Raw genomic sequence first — 23,081 nt, forward strand, 5'->3', positions numbered from 1 at the left:
TAAGGCGGAGCGGATCGCTGTCTGCCTCGGCCCACCCGTTCGTATTTCTTACCCATCATGCTCGTCACTGTGAGTCATGCAAGAAATATAAAATGGCCCAGTTTCCCCCAACTGACAGCTTTGCACCAAGGAATTTGCCTCGTCATTTCCCCCATTTTACAGAATGACAATCTCAACTGCAACCACGCCTCCAAACAAGGCGCAACGCCAAGCCTTAGCGGAAGAAACCCGTAGGCTCACCCCGCAAATCATCAGATCTGCAGATGCATCAACAGGGGCCATTTACTACTCAACGCAGCTACCACGCCGTGATCCTACCCCAGACGCGAGAAGGCCAAGAATCACCGTCCAGAATAGCGATAGCTTTACGGCCGCCAGAGCTATCCTCGACACCAATCCCACTGCCAAGATTGGGGTCTTGAATATGGCTAGCGAGAAGCACCCTGGAGGAGGATGGCTTCGGGGAGCATTAGCACAAGAGGAGGCGCTATGCTTCCGAAGCACACTGGCTGCGACACTACATAAGCGATTCTATCCTCTTCCTGTGCTTGGTGCAGTCTGGTCCCGGAATGTGGTCGTCTTCAGAGATGAAGTAGCCAAGGGCGCCCGAATTTACGAGCCCGCAGAAAGGTTCACTGTGGGTGTTGTCAGCTTAGCAGCAATTCGGCGACCTCTCTTGACACCAGATAAGCGCAATTTTGGTATAAACCAAACGAACACCACAATGTACGACTAGACGCTGACAATAGACAGCGCGCCCAGAAGACATTCGGACAGTCAGGGACAAAATGACACAGACTTTACGTGTTCTCGCAGTGAACAATGTCACACATTGCGTACTTGGCGCAATGGGCTGTGGCGCATTTCAGAACCCTCCATTACAGGTTGCTTCGCTTTTCCGCCAAGTTTTGGAGGAAGGTGAATTCATGGGCGTATTTGAGAAGATTATCTTTGCGGTTCTGGATTCTAGGGGCGAAGGGAATTATGCTATTTTCAGAGATACCCTACAGAGTCATTAGTTAGTCGAGAGTCAGCTCGTTGCATACTACTTGCATTGATGCTAGCGAGGTAGGTGACGGAGGTAAAGGAGATCCGCTGGAAAAGACCCCTCTATTTGCTGTTTGCTGGTGCTGTTGCGTCGGTTCGACCGACGCCGGGGTGATCGGTTCATAATCAGATGATTCTTGCACAGCAATTGGGGTCTGCTGTCTTCCAATTCTCTCACCTTGCATCTCTCTCTCTTGCGTCTTTCTATCTGTCAGACCTGGATCCTGTATCTCTTCATTTTGCAGACTATCTGTATGCAGATCCTGGCCTTATTGTGCATGCTGCACGTTATCATGCAGCGCGATACGGGCTATGGATGACGGCATTTGCATCCGGGTGATTAGTTCAGACTGATCCTGATCCCATGTTAGGACTGTTGGCCGGTTTCCTCTCTCTTCGAGCTTTTCCCTCTCTTTACTAACATGGCCTAGCCGGCGATGCCAGATTTTAATAGAGGCCTCAGATACAGGCTCTCTTGCTGATTTCTTCACAGCTACTGCATTCACCAATGGTAGGTGCGGCTGCACTAACCAGGGCAGATTTTGATCCTGGTAGACAGCATACCTTGGAATCCTGTCCTGCTGGATCCAGTTCTTCTCGAAGTCGAAAATTACATGTATTCGATGGTACTGGAATCGGTAATCCATGTACTCAGTCTGTTTTCTGGCACAATGTCTCGCTTTGACTACGTAACACCGGCCTTATAGGCATATATAATAGCTAAAGCTGAAAGCTCACCTTTTCGCTCTATGCAATGAGCTATTTTTCCATACCTGAGGGAGGCATATGGATACATAATGTAGGAAGGAAAAGAAACAGTGGGTGGTTGTTGGTGTGGGGTTGCCCAGGTGTGGGAAAGGACTCAGTAACACCTATGCATCCATGGATGTGCGCTGGAGCTAAGGCTTTCCCGGAACATGCCCTACTTGAAACGTCTCGAGGGCAAGCCTGCCCACACATGAGGCAGTTACAATCCGCTGTCGTGATATTAAAGACTTCTCCAATCACTAATTCTATATATTATACGTAGTTCGTTGGTACCTGTATACAGAATACTCCGCAGGTACGCCCAATAATATGCCCCGGTTTTATAGTGCAAGGCTAACCAAGGCTAGCTGATCTTTAACCTGATTAGAATGAATATTCGACCTAACCTCTCGGCAAGACCCGCCTTCGAACAGCAAAATATCGATCATTTCCACAAAGGTAATTGACGGGCGCTCTTGCTAGTTTTAACGAAGCAACGATCACGGAACTCAAGGTCAAGAATTGTGATCAGCAAGTACATATACTTCGTACAGATACGATCAACGCTACACAGCCCCAAATGTCATAATGGAGTTTCTCGCTTGGTCCCTGCAACTCGGGCTTATATGCGACCTGAACTCCTGAGCTGGTTTTGCCTGAGATCGCCTCCACTCTGTACACAGTTGTTTGGCCCCTTCTACACCTAGTCGCAACCATGGTGGCAGACGACCGCACTTGCTACTTCCCCTTAGGGACAGAAGCCCCAGATACTGTACCATGCGGCTCCGAAGAAAACACCTCGTGCTGTGGCCCCGAAGATGTCTGTCTCGACAATGGCCTCTGTATGCGTGTAGGGGAACAACCATACAGTTTATGGCGAGGAGCATGCACAAACAAAGATTGGACCGGGTGCACACCGCATTGCAGTAAGCTAAATCTCCCCGATATCCCCTTCGAAGCAACCACCAGTGACGAACCCCGACTAATAACGCAATTAGAATACTCGTCGCCAGAAGGGGGCGCCATCCTTAGTATCATTTACACCTGGGGCTCAACTTCTCAATACTGCTGCGGTGCACCAAGACTGGTTCACTCTGAAGATGGCAGCGATGATATTGGCTGTTTCGATGACTCTGATAATGGCGTGGAAACCTTTGAGCTCGAAGATGCCAACGCCGTCTACGGACGTGCTCTCCTCTCAAACGTCTCGACCACAGCACCTACCGAGACGCAAGCACCGTCCGAGACCCAATCATCGTCCCCTACCGACATAAGCAGCGGTTTAGGCGGCTCCGAGACGTGCCATGACACTGCTATAGGTGCCGGTGTCGGCGTTCCGCTCGGCGCTTTAGCGCTACTCTTTTTGATTTGGGCCATGCTTGAGCGAAAATGGAAGTCTGAACTTAGACAAAGTATGTCTAACGTCGCACCACTTAGTTCGGTAGCCGCAGGGACGTCTTTAGGCAATAATTCTCTAGGCCCTAATGAGGTTTCTGGAATCTCAAGAAAAGTGAACCAAGTGTCTGAGCTAGAGGACGGTGGCCGTCCAGAACTTAGTGGTGATAGTCGACACGGACATTGAAAAAAGCTTTGGGGATCCATTAGGTATGGATATAGCTCTTATGTATATTGACTTAAATAATTATAATAGAGAAGTATGACCGCAGTATATTAGGAGAACTCGCATATATAAGTTATGAAGGTTTGCTCTATATCAACTACACGTGTATCTATATAGCAGTGTCAATATAGTAGCGGGGGAACGCTTCCGAAGACGGTTAGGTCGAGAAATACGAGATGGGTCAAAGTGAAGAACGACAAGGCTGCCTAATCAGGCTGACTCTCCCTGAGTTTCCTCTCGAAAGTGAGTGTCAGAATATACCGCCCACGTGGGGAGTAGAGGTTTATGAATTCTATTAACCGGCCCCTGTTGTTTTTCCTTTTTCTTTTTTTTTTTTTTTTTTTTTTTTCGTTCAAAAAATACGGACCCTCGCAAGTTACAGGCCCCACAGTCTTGGCAATCAGGGGGCTAAGCTTACTACAATATATGAATGACCCCCGGGGCCCCGCCGTGGACATAGCTCGACAAATCACACTCCGCTTTCTGTAGGTATCGGATGTTTCCCAATGAGACGGCTGGCCCACGAGCAAAAACAGAGGCCCGATTTATTTCGGACAAACCGTGCCTTGCATCAAAATCAACCAGAATACATTTTCGACGATTCAGCCGGGGCGGCATATCTCTAATATGTAGTCCAACGGTGACAGCAGGCTCGCCGGTCTCAAACAAAAGCTCGAGTTCGGGAGTCGTCCGTCGATATAGGCGAGCTTGCGGGGCGATTATATTTTTGGGCGCTAGGTTTGGCCCCCGGGTTGTTGTGTAATCTTGGTGAAGATCCATATCGTGGCGGAGCCATTGGAAATTCGTTAATTACAAAATCCCGTATGGCGCCCAACTCTGGTTTTCGAACGACACGGCCTCCGGTGCTAGACAATAATAAATACGCCTCGGTTTCCCGGACTTCCAATTGTCATATTTTCAATAATCTACTAAGCTTCTACTGAAACTCCTTCTCCTTCTAAAACATGGGTTTTATCAAGACTGGCCTTGCTTTAGATGGTGGCTATAGCCTTATTAAAGCCGCATCCAAGTGCGTTCTTCAAGTCTTCTACCCATGCTTGTCACTCTCATACTCATATATCCTACATTAGGGCCGCCGCTGAACACGAGGAGCAGAAGCAGAAGCAGAGGGAAAATCTCCAACCTGCTTCCCAAAGGCTCCGACATGCTGCCCAGCAACAGTACTATCTTAATAACAAGCGGCGAATGGGCTATAAGGATGGTAGCCAAATGAACAACCCTCATGTCCAACCATCGTACCCTCAACACGAGCCTCGCTCAAACCATGACAGCAATGTGAACAAGCCTAAGCCAAAAGCACAATCCCAGTCGTCCCACCAGCCGTCAATACGCTGTACAAGTACAAGGACCATGGATGACCCTCCGCCATACGATCCTTTACCACAGGCGCATTCCCAGTCAGCCCACCAGCCGTCAATGTGCTTAAGCGCCATAGAGAACCCTCCTCCATACGATCAGAGCCACCCATACAAAATGCAGGTAGATGGCAAGGCTGGATCAGATCAGGAGTGCTAGAAAATAGAAAGGTATAGCTTGGGTTAAGTGGGTTAGCCGTTTACGAGGGGATTTGGATTCGATTGGTCGATATTAGATTACAGGTCCTACCAGATCCACTAGTTATAGACCCTGAGACCTTTAAGTTGATTACGGGTGAGAATGACCCAGAACATGCGGGATTCCTCGCTGACACATTGCGGTGGAGGTGTTGATAATGAATCGGTGGCTATTTTATGCCCTTCTTGCTATAAACTCTTGGGGAGATATAAGCTGCTTTCCACGCAGGAACTCTCCCTGCACTGCGTCGCCACTTCTAGTATTTCTCTGTCGCCAAGATACGACCGGGCAATCTGGAATAGGCAATTCCTCACCCTTCTCTTGTAACGTCCGGCAGCTCTGTCAGATTGGGCCTGAAAGGGTGGTTCCAGTCATCGAGCAGGCTAATCAGTCCCAAGGTGCTTCCAATACTTGCTCAAAATAGAGCAGTTGAGGCAGCTGCTTGTCGTGGAGAAGCTGTAGGCCGTCTCTCTCGTTGTTTAGTTTATGCTAGCTGTTACAACCTGCCCCTGGACTGGCGAGTTACACACTAGGCCAAAAGACCACTATATCTGAGCGTTACGCTCAGATATTCCAGGCTCCGATATATATAGTGCGTGTTATGACACTAGCCTCCTTTAACTTTTGATTATGTCGCTCTAACTTCTCTCTATCAAAGTGCTTGGACACGCACGACTCCTATAGGCACCGAAAGAGTCTAACAAGTGGAGTTGTCGGAGAGGCAAACTTGGGATCTTCGCGTCCGAGGTCTGCTAACACCTTTAAGATATAGGCAAGTCCTGCGTCGCTTGCGCCGTGGCACCACAAATCTTGTGTCATCTCTAAGACTTCTGGAATGTCACGGCGCTGATCTCGAACTCGCCCACCAATTGTCCCAGCGGTATTGACAGGTATTGACATCAACTCCGTTCTCGCCTCCATCCACCACTTCGACCCCGCCGCTCTATGTGACCATCTCACCTTCCAGCCCTGCTCCGCCCGCGCCCTGGTCAACCACAAGAAACTCGTCGACGGATCCCGTTCCATCTACGGCATCAACAAGGGCAAAACCACCGGCAAGGCAGCCGCTGTGGGCAGGTACACCGAAGACATTTTCATGGGCGGCAACTCTTGGTACGTATTACGGGTCCGGATATACCTTCATTTGGAAGTTTTGATTAGATAACTTTATACAGGCACCTGGCCACCCTTGTGACTGCTGAGCAGCTTTACGATACACTGTACCAGTGGGACGGACAAGGTGCCTTCACGGTCACCACCCTCTCCCTGCCATTCTTCCGCGACCTCGTGGCCAATATCCACACTGGCGTTTACCCCAGGTCATCTCCGGCCTACAAGTCTATCACTGACGCTGTGAGCCTACGTGGATGCTTTCATCGCAGTCGTGCAAGAGCACGCCCCCGCCGATGGCGGCCTGTCGGAAGAATTTAAGCACAATAAATCTATTTTGGGAATTTAATGATTAAGTATTCGACTGTCGAGAATTGGAGGGACATTGGTGTATCCAGATGCAATATTGCACAGTATGCAGTACGCAGGCAAAATCTGACATGGCGGGTTGGACCTCGGGAGACTGACGACCGCACAGGCCAATCACGGAACCTTGGAAACAAACCACGTGGAACAACAATCCCCCGAAAGTTAATTGGAGAATTGAAATTCGATAAACAAACAGTCCAGTCGCATCACCCGTGGACATCTACTGTACTTACCTACACGGTAAGGATCAGTTGCAACTGGGTATCTCCAAAGGCCGAGTACGGGAGGTTGAAGTGACCCGTGGATGCACTACCCCACAAAAAGGAGGTTCCGATCAACCATGAAGAACTTCATCGGAGCCACGTTGGTGACAGTTGCTGTTACAGCTACAGCTACAGCGACTAGTGCATCTGCTCCTGCACCTGGCCCAACAGGATCGAGCTATGTATCTGGTTTTGACATGGCCAAGAGCTGGGCCAATCTCAGCCCCTATAAGGACGCAGATAGCTTCGGCGTTCCGAGTGGTGTGCCGCAAGGATGTGAACTGTCTCAAGTGCATGTTCTGCATCGCCATGCGCAGCGATTCCCCACAGATTATCCATTGGACGGCGAGGGCATGACCAACTTTGCAGCCAAGTTAACCAATTACAGCAAAGCTAACCCAGGCAAGACCGTGGCTGTGGGTCCTCTAAAGTTCCTGAACAACTGGGACTATGTTCTTGGCGAGGACACTCTTATGGAGAATGGTGCTGCGACTGAGGCTGCATCCGGTGCCAACTTCTGGGTCAAGTACGGAAGACTTTTGTACCGTGCTGGACGTGAGAATGTAGCTGCTTGGAGTCCATCTCTTAACGTTTACCCCAACGGCACAGACCGCCCGACACCGGTGTTTCGCACTACCTCCCAGGAACGTATTTTGGAAAGCGCACGTTGGTGGCTCAGTGAGTGGAACTCTCATCTCATTGGTCAGTCCTGGATAACCAACTAACCTCTTCGACTAGGCGGTTTCTTTGGTAACAGTGGAGCCAACAGCTCTTACGACCAGTATGATCTTGTCGTGATCCCTGAGCAAGCTGATTTCAACAACACTCTCGCTTCTTACGAAACGTGTACGTTTGATTATACTGAAGGGTGAGCGAAAAGTCCTCCGACAATGTATGTGTAACCATGAAACCGTATTAACAAAAGCCACAGCGACAACGCTGCTAAGATCTTCATTCCTCGATACACCAAGGATGCTCGCACCCGTCTGTCCTCCTACTTCCCTCCCGACTTCAACCTAACCGCCATGGACGTTCTTGCTATGCAGAACCTCTGTGTCTACGAGTACACCAGCCTTGGCGGCTCATCGTTCTGCTCTCTTTTCACCGAGCAAGAATGGAAGGACTACGAATACAACATCGATGTACAGTACTATGGAGACTACGCCTATGGCTCGCCGGGCGGTCGCGCCCAGGGCATTGGCTACGTTCTAGAGCTCGCCGCTCGACTCGAGCAAAAGCTCATCACCTCAAGCGATACAAGCATCAACTACACCTACACCAATAACGAAGCCCAGTTTCCATTTGGCCAGCCCTTCTACATGGACATGTCTCACGATGATATCATCTTGTCCGTGATCAACGCCCTGGGTCTAGACTACTTTAAGTACGGCCCCAAGGGTTTGCCCGTTGACATTGACCATGCGCCTGAGCGCAACTTCTCTCTCAGCCAGATGACACCCTTTGGTGCACGATTCATATCTGAGATCTGGACTTGCCCTCGCGACGTGTCTTTCGATTACTTGGACCCTGTTCTTTACACCAACCCTAGGATCAAGTCCACTGCCAAGACCACGGAGTACATTCGTTTTATGCTCAACAATTCTCCTCTCCCACAGGATGGACTTATCGGTTGTGAGGATTCCAGCAATGGTTTCTGCCAGCTCGATAAGTTCTTGCGTGGCGTGCCCACTCTGAAGGACAAGGCACAGTTCCAAAAGGCATGCTTTGGTAACTATACCACCGGAAGCCAGGTTGGGGATGGTGCTCCTGAATCTTAGACCGAACACGGCGATCTATATATACGTACATAAGCACAATTTTATATGCCCTGTACCTATATCATTTTACTATACCAGATAAGAGTGGTGTCTTGAAAATATCAGTTAAGCTCATAACTTGGAAAATACAGTATTTCGGATGGGTTTTCGTTGCCTGATGAACATGCATATACGAGCCCTTTACAGAGTCATCGCTTTAGTCATTCATGTCAGACATCAACACAGTCTCCCTAGGCCATAATTAGATACCCGGTAGAGTGCTATATAAATCAACATCTATGCTGATCCAAATTGGCCCAAAGCTGGGCTTGCGCTGGCTGAGTCTCCTTCATCTTTTGCTTATGAGATTGGCGGTTCCTACCGTTTATCTTTGTCTGGAATGTAAGCCGTTATATTCAAATCACCAAAAGACAGGTGCGAGAATAGACCTCGTTTTTCTTGCTATTTACCTTAAACCCGACCATTCCGTTAAGCCCGATCGTAGCGCCAAGAGCCTTACTGCCTGACCTGCCTGACACCCTTGCCATGCCTCTATCTTTCGCTCACAGCGTGAATGCAAGATGGGAACGGCACCTTCCGTTCTGCGGAGATCGTGCTAAGTCCGGGTTGGCCAATCAGAACGTAGAACGGCACCGTCGAGTTCCCACCTATCTAGAGTTCTAAAACGAAGTATACGAAAGGCCATCAAAATAACAAAATTTATTTATATCCTCGATTAACACGCACTTTGTTTTTTACTCCATTTTCATCCCTATCAAGTCCGCAAAATGCCTTTCTATAACACTTACCCGGGCTTCCTTTATCGGCAGTTCCTGATCTGCCCTTCAAAGGCCCCTTCCACCACTTCCCTTCGCGGGAAGGCGGGTATTGTGACGGGCTCCAACACGGGACTGGGTTATCAAGCCTCAGCCCAGCTTCTCGGGCTCGGACTATCCCATTTGATTTTGGCCGTCCGCAGCATCTCGAAAGGCGAAGCTGCCCGGGAATCCCTTCTCGCTTCACTCTCCACTTCGGCCAAACCTCCCGTGGTCGAGGTCTGGGAGTTGGACATGGGTAGCTACCCCAGTATTATCGAGTTTGTCGACCGCCTTAAGCGCTCCGAGATCCTGATTGACTTTGCCCTTCTCAACGCCGGTGTTGCCAACTTCAACTTCACCGTCAACCAACCCACCTCCCACGAGTTAAGTATCCAAATCAATTGGCTAAGCACCGCTCTCCTAACTCTGCTATTGCTGCCTGAACTCGACCGTCAAGCTGCCAATAACCTCAATCGCACGCGCCCGGTGATTTCCATCGTCGGAAGTGAAACAGCCGCCTGGGCCAAGTTTCCCGAAGCCCAGGTGTCTACCGAGCAAGGAATCCCACTCATCGATGTATTGGACGACAAGAGTCACTTCGACATGGTCGATCGGTACTATACCTCCAAGCTGCTCTATCAACTCTTCTTCCTCGAGTTGTTCGGCAAACGGTCCAGAGCCAAGCTCTCCACGGGCACCATCCTCAACTTGGTCAACCCCGGTTTTTGCTATGGCTCTGAGTTGCATCGCACGGCTGAGGGTGCCTTTGGTAAGGTCCTTGGTGGCATGAAAAGAGTCATTGGTCGCTCTGTCTCTATGGGTGCTCGTACACTGGTTCACTCATCGGTGCTGGCCGGTGAACCTTCCAATGGCATGTACCTGAGTGACAACAAGCCGGCTCCATTTGCCGGATATGGAGACAGTGATTCTGGTAGAATAATACAGACCCAGATGTGGCAGGAGTCATTATCCGAGTTGGCCCCGGTGGTGGACATTAACAAGCTGCTGTCGGAGATTTAATTGATTCTCGGGATTTTTTTTTCTCGTTCCTTTTTGGTGTCTTGCTTCTTGGTTCTTGCCCTGTTTTTGCCATGACTGAGGCTGGTGTGAAGTTTGTGACACTTGTGACATTCCCCAATCTTTGTTGTGTTCCCCTAGGTAGTCTTCTGTAGTTTTAAATGAGAAAGATTGAACCTGATCAACATCCCAAACAATGGCCTCCAGGGATCGACCCATGGATTCCACGGTTGCTGACTAACAATAAGGTTCCTCCCGATATCCCGCGTTCAGAACCTTGGTTAACATGCTTAGGTCCCACCTGCTGCATATTCCGACGTCGGAGGAAGTCTGACTACGTACTTGATTACAGACAGCATGCCCAGTGTCATGGCTTCACCCTCATTCCATGCGATGGAGCCATCCCAACTATTACATTATCTGCCTACGTATCGGGTGCTGATCTGCCTACGTTGCAACTACGCGATTCAGCCTGGTGCAGTCGCTCGCCATCTCAAAGAAATCCATCATCTTCGTCATTTATCACGCCGACCGTTTGTCGACTACGCTTCGGGATTTAAACTAAGCCAGCCTAGTGATGCCGTCTTGCCCGATGAAACCCAGTTTCCGGTGCCTTTACTGCCTGTCCAAAATGGGCTAGCGTGCTCGTTTGCGGGCTGCGCCCATCTTTGTGTCACAGCCAAGCGCATGAAGCAGCACTGGATGTCTGTACACCACATATCTGCGTCAGAGCTCGGAGATTTTTGGCACCCAGTCCCGCTGCAGACATTTTTCCGGGGAAATGCTCTCCGCTACTTTACTAACCCGGCGTTGTTGATTTCGTTGTCGTCTGACAAATCAGGTGGACTGGCAAACACGGTAAGTAGATCGATAGCTATAGCCATCATTGCCTTGCTGATTATTCCTCCAGACTTCGGCAACCCCGAATTTAAGCGAGAATCGAGAATCGAGTCCTTACCAAATGTTGATCACAAGCGACGCAGGCCTACTAGACCATTATCGGAACTACACCTACAAAACCCTCTCATGCGGCCGCGAGACAGATGATGCGTTTCGAATCATCGTCCCACAGCTAGCCCACCAGTTTCCCTTCTTACTCCATGGCATCCTATCCTGTTCCTCACTCCACCTTGCTTCTATCGACCCCAAAAATCGACCGTATTATACGATTCGGTCAATCCAACACGCAGATCAAGCGGCTCCTGCATTCCGATGGGCAACTATGAATGTGGATAGCAATAACAGTCAGGCGGTGCTGGCTTTTGCATTTTTCCTCGTCGTCTACGCGCTAGGCTCCGAGTCTAACGACCAACCGTTGTTTTTGAGCAAAGATAATGGCCAAGGAGAAGATGCGCCTTCATTGGAATGGATTGAGATCCTCCGTAATGGCTGCTCCATGCTCTGCCCCGTCTGGACGGAGCTCACCACTAGTCCATTGGCACCTTTCACGGCACTTTGGCGGGATGATCTTGGCGTCCCTACTAATCCTAACGACCCACTACTAATCACGCTACTCTCCGTCATTCCGGAATATGAATCCGAATTGACTGACTACTATATATACCGCGATTCCGCGGTCAAATTGGCACAGGCCTTTGCATTTATTAAGCTTAATGGCTCATCGCCAACTATCTGGGATGTTCTTAATTCATGGCCAATGCGCGTTTCACCCGAGTACCTGGCCCTATTGAAACATAACAACCCAGGCGCTTTGCTTCTGTTGGCCCACTATGCTATCCTTCTACAGCCACTTCGGGAAGAGTGGTTTCTAAAAGGTCGAGTCAAGGAATTGATACATGAAATTGCGCGACGATTAAATGGCAATTGCTCGCGAGAGATTTGGGAAGTGTTTTCTGCGTTGCAGCGGGAACACTTTGCGAGTGATGCTGTATAATTTAAGCGCTTTGATTTGGTTCATTAGATAGTGTTTTTGCAGAGTTCACATGCCAGGTACAAAAACCTAGGTACGTCCCGGCAACCCTATCTACCAAGGGCAATAAACCTCAGTGAGGCAATCCATTATTATAGCTGAACAGACCCTTGGGATCCCAATTCTTCTTCAGCTTTAATAACCGAGGCAGCTTATCAGTACCATACATAGCATCCAATCCCTCGGTGCCATGGGCATAGCTGACGTAGATATGCAAATCATCAAATCCACTGGTAGCATTGAAGGCCTCAACCGCAGAAAGGCCAAAGTCGTCTACCTTATCGCCGATGGAGCTATCGACAACGCTAAGTGTAAGCATCCTAGACAGGCGTTAGATGCGTACTTAGTTTCGCATGGACATGCAAGTAGTGAGAGAAGGCTTACTCATGAGCACTGATTTGGCGGTGCGGATAGGCAGTGGAGTCATCTGCAATAGCAGTGACGGCCTGGATGGGAAAGTACTCCACCTGCCAGGCACTTCCCGAGGCAGAGGGATAGTCATTCCAAAATTGAACGAGCTTGTTGAAGAAATCGATGTGTGTCGTTGCGTCAATGGAGCGTACGCCAGCAGCCCACATATCGTGCTTTTGGCCCTTGGCGCAGAATTCTGTGACCAGTCCGAAACCGGCAGCTTCGTTGATTGCATCCCAGTTTATCATGGAGATGTTGCGTTGAATATAGGTCAGGTCGAGAAAGGGGGCAATTAGATTGAGCCCTTCTTGCTTGGAACCGGGGTAGACGGCATTGAGGAGGATAACGGGCTAAATGGAATCGGTCAGACGGCAATCCTGTTTTTCTTCGTCTAAAGAGAACTTACTCCTATGGAAGGATAATTCATGGACAACGCATACAAGGACAGACCGGCAGGCAGGGTTATATAACTGGCCAGAATGTTGAAAAAGGTTTCGTTGAGGCTGGCAGGGAACATGAAGTCGGCGTGAAACACATTGCCGTCGTTTGTCAGGTCGTAAATTTCGTATGTGGCCGAGGTGACAATGCCATAGTTGAATCCAGCGCCACGAAGGCCCCAGAAAAGGTCTTCGTTCTGCGAGGCAGAGACTGTGATGAGATCGCCAGTAGGGGTGACGAGCTGGACCGACTTCAAAGCATCAAGAATAAGACCGTGAAGGCCTTGGTATCTACCAACACCACCTCCAAGGGTAGCGCCCACCATTCCCACGCAAGGGCAGGAGCCAATTTCTGTTCGAAAGGCGTTAGTGAAGACGGTCAAGAGACCGAATGAGGTGAATCCTTACGAATCTCTTTTCCAGCTTTGAAGAGAGGTCCAACCACTTGAGAGAATTTAGTAGAACCACCGATGGTCATATTTCTCTGGTTTGTATCGATAGTGACGCCATTGAACAGGCCCAAATCAATCTTGAGACCATTTTGAAGAGCCCCAAAAGAGGTACTATATCCATGGCCACCACCACTGGCCAAAAAGGGGACATTATGCTTGAAAGCGTATTTGACCTGCGGTATTACGGTCAAACGGGAGAGGGAACATTTAGAGAGATAAAACGTACAACCGTCTGCAAATCAGCAACGGAGGCAGGCTTAATGGCCAGAGAGAAGGTGGGTTCCTCCCAAGCGGTCCATCGCTGGATGGTGTTGGTCCAATTGGCATCGCTAGGATAATAAACCTCTCTGGACGAGGAAAGGGTGGGGAGAAGAGTAGAGATATCAGAGGCGGCTACTCGAGAGACGAAGAAGAGAACTCCAAGGAGAAATAGCAGGGGAGATGCCATGGTTTCCTTGCATGTGTATGCCGATCAGCAGGATTTGGCCTAAATATTGGGTCTCAAATCTGTTCTGACCTCTTTATTCCGTGTCCAGTCTAGTCTTTATAACTCCGGGATGGTCATTGAGCTGACCGCTCTACCTCTTAGGCCCCCCGGGGCCCCGCCCGACGATTACATAATGGAGATCAACGGACCCGTGCACCAAAAGAACGCACTGGCGCGTGTTAGCACCTCCACTCGTTCGTATGCATGTGGAGATTCCTGCCCCTCCGTGTGCAGTGGGACCTCCATATTGGGCTAAACCTTCATACCCAGATAGACCGCCCTCCAAATTGTGCCAGTTCTGCCAGTCTAAAACTCCTAAGCGGCATTCCTCACACTATATAATGGGCAGGCGGTATACAGGGCGGTAATATGCCCAGGTGTGGTCCCACTGTACTTTGTAAGACGAAGTATCTCCGTTGCCCATCTCATGTCATACATAGCTGATATAAATGTCTAGCCCTCTCAGCTTCCCAGTTCTAGCTTTGACTTATGTCCTAGCTTCTCAAACTGGTCTAGGAATTCCGGTTTATATAGTAAAAAAACATGCATTTTGGTCAGGAAAGATCGTACATTTTCATTGATTGAAGCATTTGCATACTTATATAGGTTGGATACGATTCTTATGCAGGTCCATGCGCGCGATTTCCACGTCCTCGGCTCCTTCCTCTGGCGTACGGTATTGCTGGTTTAACGGGGGTAGGGTAAGCGAAAAGAGCGGCTCTGCGGGTGTCTCGGTGATTGGCTGGGTGTACGACTGGGTACTTAGGCTCACATCACCAATGTCGATTTCGTCTGTATCAGTCAACTCCGCGTCTCCCAGAGTCACGCGCATTTCCCTTTCCCACTGTTCGATCCGAGCGGCCGCGGACAGCTCCGTGTCCTATAGGCCGGGGCTAATACCGCAGAAAACTTTCGAAGCGCGTCTAGGAACGGTATCAACAGGCTCGGCATAGTCCCGCACGGGCATCAGTAAACTCCTGGCCGTGCTAGAAGACTATAGGACGTCCACGAGGGCTCCTAGGAAGCATGATTGAAGAAAAAAGGTTCAAAAGAATGAAAATTGATAAGTATGGAGAGATGTGAAAAGAAGAATGAAGCAGAAGTGAAGCAGTGTGAAAAGTCAACACCTGCCTGAGCGCTCCCCGGGTAACGATATTACCCGTAATAGCGTCGATTTAGGGAAGGTGTGCTTGATGCATTCGATTATGGCAATCTGGAAAATGCTGTGGCCTTGGCTGCTGTCCACGCCGACGATATCTAGCCCGTCTCTATAAACCTCTGGAGACGGACCTTGTCCACGTCTTGGTGCTGACTGCCGCAGGGCAGAGCAGCTACTTAGACGGAAGCTTTGAGGCAAGAGGATGGTGAACATTCTTCATCAAGTCGCGCCGGGAAAGTAGTGAAATCAGGGATCACTTCCCAGTCCACTCTCACTTCTCAGTTGAATATAATTTCTTACTCGAGGCAAAACTTTCCGCGGTCTAGCTATACGCTCTGTTGAGCTTGAGCATACGCCTATACAAGCGAGCAAGTCTGAAAGGCAGTTTGCCCCGCGGATGGGGCTCGTGAAATTGGATGGTCAGAGGAGCATCCAGCCTGGTCAGTTGAAACTGCCACACGGAACCGTAAAATATAGTGGCCGTAAGCCCCGTTGAAGTCATTGCATGTAGGAAGTCGTTCCATGCAGTTTCACCCGGCAAGGAGGTGACAATAGGGTTAACATATATGACATGAAACACTTTCAGTGCACGCGCACCGAAAAAAGGGTTACTTCCTGACCAGCGGGGGTGGATACGAGTGCGTTCCCAGACCCAGCGATCTGCTGAAGAATCTGAAGTTTGCCCAGGTGTTCAGGACCCGGTGTGTCTTTCCACAACTTCGTAAGTTCAAATTCCCGACCCTTCCCCTTAATATATTCATATATATTTTGAACTCCAATCTCGTCGGTAAAGGGGCTCCAGGGGTAATCCATTGCGGTTGGGAAACTGAGTATAATTGGAACCTAAAAAAAAGGGTTAGACCCCAGGATCATATAGCGCTTAGCAACTCAGCCAAGCTCCTCTCACATGGTCCATCGTCGCAAGCTCACTGGCTGTCGTAAAGTATTGAGGCCCAACCATCAGGTTTCGGAAGCTTTCCCAACCACTTATTCCCCATCGTTCACCCGAAGAAGAAAAGCCTTGTTGAAATTCCCCTCTGCAGGAAATTGACCCAGTCGCCGGAGTCACGATTGTGACGAGTTCTGCCAGATTAAACGACACAGCGGCGAGAAAGCCGTTCCTTCTCATTCCAACGCCATCGTCCCGATGTGTAGCGATCAGGGTTATCCATATCGAAGTCGTGGAGATTCCGTATTGTATGACAGGATTGCATGCGATCGTGGCAGAAGAAAATATTCGAAAACGTGTCGATGTGGCCCGAAATCCGACATCGAAACCTGGCTATGTCAAGGGCTTGAAATGGAATGCATGATGAAGCTGCTGTCGCTTTGCAAGCGTGTAAATGAGACCTCGGTTGGAGATGCCATAAACCCTGCGTGCGTGCGACTTGTCGCGGAAGTGAAGTCCACGCATGTCGCGTTCAGAAAGTAGGTGTCTTGATCACATGCCTCACATGACCGGGTGTCGCGACTATCTTGTCTCTTTTCGTTCTATCCCTTTCGCATGCCTCGTTGCTATTCCGGAATATCTGCCCGTAGTTCTCACCAGGAGGGAAATAAATAATTCAACAAATTATGTAATAATAATAATGAGGGCAGCTAATGATGATCGCTACCTATTGACATGTAACTCTCTATATAGCTTCATTGGGATAAAGAAACAAAGACGCAAAGTGAAATCTCACGTAACTGCATAAAAGCACCTGCAATATACTGCGTCAATGCACCAATATACTAGGATATGCTAACAACCAAGATGGGATTTCCCAGGTTCTTTGGTAAATTCATTGAAGGTTTATTTAACCTTTAAACAATAAGCAGTAGGGACTCTAAGTATGCACAGGTGTGGTCTTCAATCAAAGTTGCCCATATTTAAAGTGATGATGTCATGTTGGTCCCGACCTCGGTAGGTCTATATTAGGAGATGTACGGTGTATGGAGTATGGCCGAGAGTATCAGATATTGTACCTTACACAGATTTATCAGCAACGATCACTAAAGATTTGGACACCTGGAGGTCTGTGTACCAGTTATTACCAGTTATGAACGAATTCGGTTCATGCCCGAAGATCTCCCGGTTGACATAGATAGGGATAGATATTCCCTGATTGGTTATAATTGGTTATGTAGGTCCTCGTGGATCCCTAATTTCACGTTATTCCACCCTTGGAACCCGTAATGACTTCATACGAAGCTTTATCAATTTCCCCAGGTCTTTGAGTGGCAATCCGAATGGAATATTCTACAAATCCATTGAATATGCAGAGATGGGCAATAGAAGAAGTACTCTGACGTCAAAGTAAGTGGGGAATGCCAAGAAAGGAAGGGAGCTTGGGCAGATCGCCCAGATCGACACTTTTTTTCGGTTTTTTTCTTTTTTCTTCTCTATTTCTTCATAGATATTCACTACCATACTGGAGGATTGTACATGTGGTGGATAATATAACTACTTAACTGTATAATGATACAAATGCTGAGATCTTTAATACCTTCGATCATATCAAAACCACAATGCCTATATCTTAATCTATACTACGTTGTACGCCACGGGCGCCACCACCCTGCAGTGTAGATCCACTATAAATCCGGTTTCAGCCCGTGCCCAAGAAAGTAGACGAAAAAGTCTGCACATACTTTGTACATGCTCAGTGTTTGTACATATAACACCTGGAGAAGGTTCACAAACCTTTTCTCTCTACTCTTTGCTCCATCCCAGGATGTCTACCCCAGAGCACCAAGAAGCTCAAGCTGTTCACAGCGAGAGTAGATCGTCATCTGCCAATGGCACCGACAGCGAGTCCAACGCCCCGGTCGATTTATCCGCCGCACTCGAGAAAAAAGAGACAGAACGCTCCGACGGAAAGCGCGAGCTGAAGGAAAGAGAGTGCTATGAGATCCTGGGATACTGCTGGCCACGATGGAAGAAATGGACCTATCTGGCTGCGGTCGCCTTCGTCCAGGTTTCTATGAACTTCAACACCTCGGTCTACCCGGCTGCTGTCAAGGGCCTGTCCGAGGCTTTCCACATCAGCGAACAGCATGCCCGCACTGGCCAAATGGCTTACCTGGTTACTTATTCTATTGGTTGTGAGCTGTGGGCTCCTTGGTCCGAGGAATTCGGTCGCTGGCCTATCCTTCAGCTCTCCATGTTCTTGATCAACATTTGGCAACTCCCTGCAGCCCTTGCGCCCAACTGGGGCAGCCTTGTCGTCGCTCGTGCATTGGTTGGTTTCTCCCTACATAGTGTCTTCACAATTTGATAAACTAACATGATACTTAGGGTGGTCTCTCTACTGCTGGTGGCAGTGTCACCCTCGGTCTGATTGCCGATATCTACGAGCCTGAAACACAGCAATTCCCTCTCGCGTTCATTGTTTTGTCTTCTTGTATCGGTACCAGTATTGGTGGTGTCATTGGAGGACCAATTGCGCGATGTAAGCAAGCCATTCCTTTCCCTCGTGTACTGTTTTCGACCTATTTCTAACAGCTATGTTTGATATTTAGTCCTTGACTGGCAATGGTTCTTTTGGATCCAACTCATCTTCGGAGCAGTTACCCAGTTCATCATCTTTTTCATGCCCGAGAGTCGTTCCACTATTATCATGGATAACGAAGCCAAGCGTCGCCGCAAAACCGGAGAAGACCCGAACATCTACGGACCAAACGAGCTCAAGAAACCCCGTGTCTCCCTCAAAGAAGCCGGCAGGATCTGGGCACGTCCATTCTACATGCTTCTACGCGAGCCCATTGTCCTCTGTCTGTCTCTTCTTTCCGGTTTCTCCGATGCTCTGATCTTCACCTTCCTCGAGAGTTTCGCCATCGTGTACAAGCAAGGCTGGGGCTTTGGTACACTCGCTCAAGCGTGGGCCGTTATTCCCATCAACGCCGCCTACTTCATTGCCTACTTCAGCTACTTCCCGTGGTTCATACGCGATCAAAAGCTTCGACTCAGGCATGGCGATGCCGCCATCCCACCCGAACGCCGTCTCAAATGGCTTCTCTTCCTCGCGCCGCTCGAACCAATCGGTCTATTTGGTTTCGCCTGGACGTCCTTCGGCGACTCGAAAAACGTGCACTGGATCGGATCAATGATTTTCTCCGGCTGTGTCGGTATCGCAAACTATGCTATCTACCTTTCCTCTGTTGATTACATGGTCGCTTCCTATGGCGTCTACTCTGCTTCTGCGACTGGTGGTAATGCTTTCGCGCGTGATCTTCTTGCTGGTATCTCGGCGATGTATGCGTCGCCTATGTACAGAAATATCGGCAACAAGTGGCATGTCGAGTATGCAAGCACCATTCTGGCTTGTCTTTCTTGTCTGGTTGTGACTCCTATCTATATTTTCTACTGGAAGGGTCCGCAGATTCGCGCGAAGAGTAAGTTCGCCTCTACGCTTGCTGCAGACAGAGAGCAGAACAATGGTCGGCGTGTCAGTAGGATCAGTCAGGAGCCTACTTATTGAGCTTTGATCTGGATATGCAGGTGCATTATCCGAAGCATGTGAAATTGCGGATATATATACGTTTTGTTTTCACGTCTCTTATGTATATATGACTCGTCATCCTTATTGACCATCTCATGACTGTTACATGATCTTGGGGTTGGATTTCGATCCATATCCCATTACAAGTTGATAGACGAACTAGACTCAAACATATTCAGTTTTTCAGAATATTAATTCCTAATTTTTAGGAACGCATGATAAACATATGATGAGACGCAATAACCAACGAGAGGAGCAAGCGTTGAGGTCGGGTGGGGAAGTCCACGATGGATACAGCAAGGATATGCACTCTCCTACATCCACGCACTTCCCCCATAAGAACACCATTGATTTATATCCCCTTTCTCGTGCATCCAACCTCCCTAACCACACCACCGGCAAAATGGTCATGATCACAAGCACAATCGAAATAGCCGCGCCGCCCACCAAAGTGCGTGAGATCGTATGTACAGCTGAATCCCAAATTCTTGGTAGGACGAACTGACCAGTTCTCGCCCTACCAGCTCCTCGACTTCTCAGCATACCCGGAATGGCATACGGAATGGCTCAAGAGCATCGAGCTCAAGGACAGCACCAAGACCTCACAAGAACTTTCCTCAGGCGACAAAATTGAAGTCAACATCGAGAACTTCAAATTCGTCGCTGAAGTCAAGGTGAGAAAAACCATCTTCCCCTGAAACAAAGAAAAAAGAACTTAAGCTGAAGATTCTCACCAATGCCAAAGGACAACACCGAGAGCTTGTTTTCTTGGCAAGGCCCGCCCGTAGCGACCATCGCTGGCTTGCATAAATTCCATATCGAACCGGCCAACGATGGTGCTTCGACTGTTTTCACACAGACGGAGGATCTGAAGGGTCTCCTTGCGTTCATTATGAGCCCTTCTCTGCTTGGGAAAAAGATGCGTGCCCATTTCGATATCTTCCACAGGGATCTGAAGGCCCGGGCTGAAACAGCCTAATTTGGGGGGCTGGATTTGGTGCACACGCACAATTTTCTGTTTTGTACACGCACCTTTGGTTTCAGGTTGAGGTATCGGCGCCTTACCTCTACTAACTAGATACATGTATATATGCGGACATGGCCACGTAGGGAGATCTTGGCCACAATCATAAATAAATGGATCCTTCTGGGAACACAGTATCCATTAAGGAAAACACGCTTGTCATGGTTATCTGGACTGTCTAACTGACAGCGGAATGAGCGGTCTCAATTAAATAAGCGATCGCGTAATTCTGCGCTCGCTAACAATGGCGTGATAGACATGGCCGGGGACCGGGCCTTAGACGGCTGTGTAGTTGTGACATGCCTAGCAGGTTACACCTCACACTTGTGGCCCTGGGCTATACCTAAAGAGATATGGCAATGTAACACTTCCCCTAGCGTGGAAAAGACCATCTCCCTGACAGACCGACGGCCGATTAAACTCCCGCTTGGCAGACCAATTAGCTGTGGGATCGCGTCTGACAGGTAGCCATCTTCTTTTGGGTCGCGACGCTCGTTATGATAATTCCATGAATGAAGATCTTTTCAAGGATCAAGGATTTTTGACAAGTTATGCCCTGCACATGGAAACTGTCGAATGAAACTGTATATCATATAAATCCCACTCTACTACTATACGGTGAGACCGGTATCGAGAGGTCCGGTAGTACTGATTGATCCTTGAAATCGAAGGTAGTATCCCAATGAGATCGAAAGAGATCTTCACTCTGCGGTTTCTCCAGCCACAAAACAGTCTTGATGTGGGTGAGGGTGTCACCGAAGTTGCCCAGTTGTAGAGCAGCAGCTATATCTTGTGCCCTCTTCATAAACCACCCGTGATGAGCCGTGCCAGCCGAAGCCACCAGTCCGACCGCAGCAAACCAGACATCAAGTGACTCATAGACTCGTGTTGACGCGAGATGCTCGAGGTGCTCCATAAATCGTATCACAATCGTATTCTGTATGACTGCGTGCGAGTAATATGTTGGTCCCTGAGCAATAAACATGTAGAGTATGATTCCGTAGCGAATGGATTCCGTCGTCGGTGATGACGGTGATATTGCTGTAGCTGGAGCCGAGAGTAGGAGACGGTGTATGACAAAACAGGTAAGGTCGTGAAGTTGTGTGGCCGGTAAAGGTATACTGCGCGCTCGCTGGAAGATGTTGCGCAGACGATTGAAGACATTATTAACGGCATAGTCCACTTCGATGGTGCTGAGATCAAGTGACTGATTGTCGAGCGCGGTTGAGTCAAACTGCCATTCGGGGATGGGAGGAATGCCATCTCCAATGCCGAAGTCATCCTGAGTCTCGAATTGGGGATGACCCATGATGAGCATCGATACCCTTTGGGATATGTCAATAGCAGTCGTCTAGGTCGCAGAAGGGTTTGGCTTACCAGCTGACCATCCTCGCGGTAAGTGGGCTTGTCTGCCTTACTGCGTTGATGCCACCTCTCATGTCGACCAGCCTTTTTAATCCGTTGACATGCATTTCACCAACTTTTATATTTCCTTTGCCGAACTAAGAGTCATACATAATCAGGGATTGGTTCAAATAATAAAACAGCCAGAAAAGAGGGTGCTTATGGTAGTATCTCACCTCGATGGTTGCCAAGGTGATGACTGAGTTCATAGTCCCATCTTGAACAGCCAGTGACATGTACTCAACTTTGCGTCGCAGTAGAGCCACCGAGTCTACCATAAGAAGTTCAGAGGTCTGAAACCCTTTCTGCGCCAGCAGCTCTTCGTCAAGACATGCCGTCTGAAGAGAGACGTGAAATAGTGCAGGATCCCCTAGGGCAAGTGGCCACCAAGAGACCAAGAATGGGTTTGAAGTGGCATTAAGGTCGAGAGGGTAGTATTGGAACGCGATTTTGTGGAGGACTAAATGGGTAAGCTAAGCATTCATCCTCAACGCTTTATTGGAGGCCTACATACAGCCGTAGATCAGACGTTGAACGTGTTCTCGCGGAAGTCTAGTCTGTGGATACGAATCAAAAGGATCAAGAGACCCGAATCTGTAGTTGGTTAAGGTCCCGGATTCATCTAATGGGTTTGTTGATGCCCCATTCTGCCACCCGGAAGTTGCCGGCCCCGTTGAAGGTTCGTTCGCATAGGCGCACTCGACTTGCCGCTTAACGCAGCGAGAACAGCGCGGTGTGCGGAGATCGCAGCTGGACTTAGACCTGGCACATGCAGCACAGGACCGGCGGAGAGATTGGCGCATTGTGAATGGATATTCGTGGACATCCAGAGGGGAATGTTTTCGCTCTAAGAATAGCTCAAGCTGGAACCCCACACCGCCTTTGGGATCGCGATGTGAATCAAAGAGTTGGAAGGTCCCAAACTTGGGTCTTGACAGAAGTCGGCTCAATGTTGGACTTCCTGGCGAT

The 23,081-nt window shown here is 49.0% G+C and overlaps 12 protein-coding genes across 12 annotated transcripts; 9 read left to right on the forward strand and 3 right to left on the reverse strand.

The window, feature by feature from the left end:
- Positions 1-57: 57 nt before the first annotated feature.
- N7489_011192 (uncharacterized protein) lies at positions 58-1,019 on the forward strand (the record flags this gene model as incomplete). The annotated part of the gene is made up of 3 exons (XM_056716941.1): positions 58-69; positions 119-701; positions 754-1,019. The coding sequence occupies 3 exons, from the start codon at positions 58-60 to the stop codon at positions 1,017-1,019; spliced, it is 861 nt and encodes a 286-aa protein (XP_056564563.1).
- Positions 1,020-2,509: 1,490 nt separating this feature from the next.
- On the forward strand, positions 2,510-3,376 carry N7489_011193 (uncharacterized protein; the record flags this gene model as incomplete). Its single annotated transcript, XM_056716942.1, has 2 exons — positions 2,510-2,720; positions 2,793-3,376. The coding sequence occupies 2 exons, from the start codon at positions 2,510-2,512 to the stop codon at positions 3,374-3,376; spliced, it is 795 nt and encodes a 264-aa protein (XP_056564564.1).
- A 1,004-nt stretch (positions 3,377-4,380) lies between these two features.
- On the forward strand, positions 4,381-4,951 carry N7489_011194 (uncharacterized protein; the record flags this gene model as incomplete). Its single annotated transcript, XM_056716943.1, has 2 exons — positions 4,381-4,445; positions 4,507-4,951. 2 exons carry the CDS (start codon positions 4,381-4,383, stop codon positions 4,949-4,951), a joined length of 510 nt encoding a protein of 169 aa, XP_056564565.1.
- A 1,135-nt stretch (positions 4,952-6,086) lies between these two features.
- N7489_011195 (uncharacterized protein) lies at positions 6,087-6,421 on the forward strand (the record flags this gene model as incomplete). The annotated part of the gene is made up of 2 exons (XM_056716944.1): positions 6,087-6,103; positions 6,166-6,421. 2 exons carry the CDS (start codon positions 6,087-6,089, stop codon positions 6,419-6,421), a joined length of 273 nt encoding a protein of 90 aa, XP_056564566.1.
- Positions 6,422-6,809: 388 nt separating this feature from the next.
- On the forward strand, positions 6,810-8,510 carry N7489_011196 (histidine phosphatase family protein; the record flags this gene model as incomplete). The annotated part of the gene is made up of 3 exons (XM_056716945.1): positions 6,810-7,410; positions 7,471-7,600; positions 7,664-8,510. The coding sequence occupies 3 exons, from the start codon at positions 6,810-6,812 to the stop codon at positions 8,508-8,510; spliced, it is 1,578 nt and encodes a 525-aa protein (XP_056564567.1).
- A 767-nt stretch (positions 8,511-9,277) lies between these two features.
- On the forward strand, positions 9,278-10,327 carry N7489_011197 (uncharacterized protein; the record flags this gene model as incomplete). Its single annotated transcript, XM_056716946.1, has 1 exon — positions 9,278-10,327. The coding sequence occupies one exon, from the start codon at positions 9,278-9,280 to the stop codon at positions 10,325-10,327; it is 1,050 nt and encodes a 349-aa protein (XP_056564568.1).
- Positions 10,328-10,681: 354 nt separating this feature from the next.
- N7489_011198 (transcriptional regulator family TF) lies at positions 10,682-12,218 on the forward strand (the record flags this gene model as incomplete). Its single annotated transcript, XM_056716947.1, has 2 exons — positions 10,682-11,182; positions 11,235-12,218. 2 exons carry the CDS (start codon positions 10,682-10,684, stop codon positions 12,216-12,218), a joined length of 1,485 nt encoding a protein of 494 aa, XP_056564569.1.
- A 109-nt stretch (positions 12,219-12,327) lies between these two features.
- Positions 12,328-14,002, reverse strand: N7489_011199 (FAD-binding oxidoreductase; the record flags this gene model as incomplete). The annotated part of the gene is made up of 5 exons (XM_056716948.1): positions 12,328-12,574; positions 12,639-13,015; positions 13,072-13,454; positions 13,511-13,727; positions 13,781-14,002. 5 exons carry the CDS (start codon positions 14,000-14,002, stop codon positions 12,328-12,330), a joined length of 1,446 nt encoding a protein of 481 aa, XP_056564570.1.
- A 1,780-nt stretch (positions 14,003-15,782) lies between these two features.
- N7489_011200 (Phosphotransferase enzyme family protein) lies at positions 15,783-16,013 on the reverse strand (the record flags this gene model as incomplete). Its single annotated transcript, XM_056716949.1, has 1 exon — positions 15,783-16,013. One exon carries the CDS (start codon positions 16,011-16,013, stop codon positions 15,783-15,785), a length of 231 nt encoding a protein of 76 aa, XP_056564571.1.
- A 1,904-nt stretch (positions 16,014-17,917) lies between these two features.
- On the forward strand, positions 17,918-19,663 carry N7489_011201 (uncharacterized protein; the record flags this gene model as incomplete). Its single annotated transcript, XM_056716950.1, has 3 exons — positions 17,918-18,424; positions 18,481-18,634; positions 18,705-19,663. The coding sequence occupies 3 exons, from the start codon at positions 17,918-17,920 to the stop codon at positions 19,661-19,663; spliced, it is 1,620 nt and encodes a 539-aa protein (XP_056564572.1).
- A 250-nt stretch (positions 19,664-19,913) lies between these two features.
- N7489_011202 (SRPBCC domain-containing protein) lies at positions 19,914-20,663 on the forward strand (the record flags this gene model as incomplete). The annotated part of the gene is made up of 3 exons (XM_056716951.1): positions 19,914-20,147; positions 20,209-20,358; positions 20,430-20,663. The coding sequence occupies 3 exons, from the start codon at positions 19,914-19,916 to the stop codon at positions 20,661-20,663; spliced, it is 618 nt and encodes a 205-aa protein (XP_056564573.1).
- A 634-nt stretch (positions 20,664-21,297) lies between these two features.
- N7489_011203 (Zn(II)2Cys6 transcription factor) lies at positions 21,298-22,915 on the reverse strand (the record flags this gene model as incomplete). Its single annotated transcript, XM_056716952.1, has 4 exons — positions 21,298-22,033; positions 22,086-22,210; positions 22,289-22,572; positions 22,627-22,915. The coding sequence occupies 4 exons, from the start codon at positions 22,913-22,915 to the stop codon at positions 21,298-21,300; spliced, it is 1,434 nt and encodes a 477-aa protein (XP_056564574.1).
- Between the last annotated feature and the right edge of the window lie 166 nt (positions 22,916-23,081).

Source organism: Penicillium chrysogenum (genome assembly GCF_028827035.1).
Source record: "Penicillium chrysogenum strain IBT 35668 chromosome Unknown utg000005l_segment0_segment0, whole genome shotgun sequence".
Lineage (NCBI taxonomy): Eukaryota > Fungi > Ascomycota > Eurotiomycetes > Eurotiales > Aspergillaceae > Penicillium > Penicillium chrysogenum.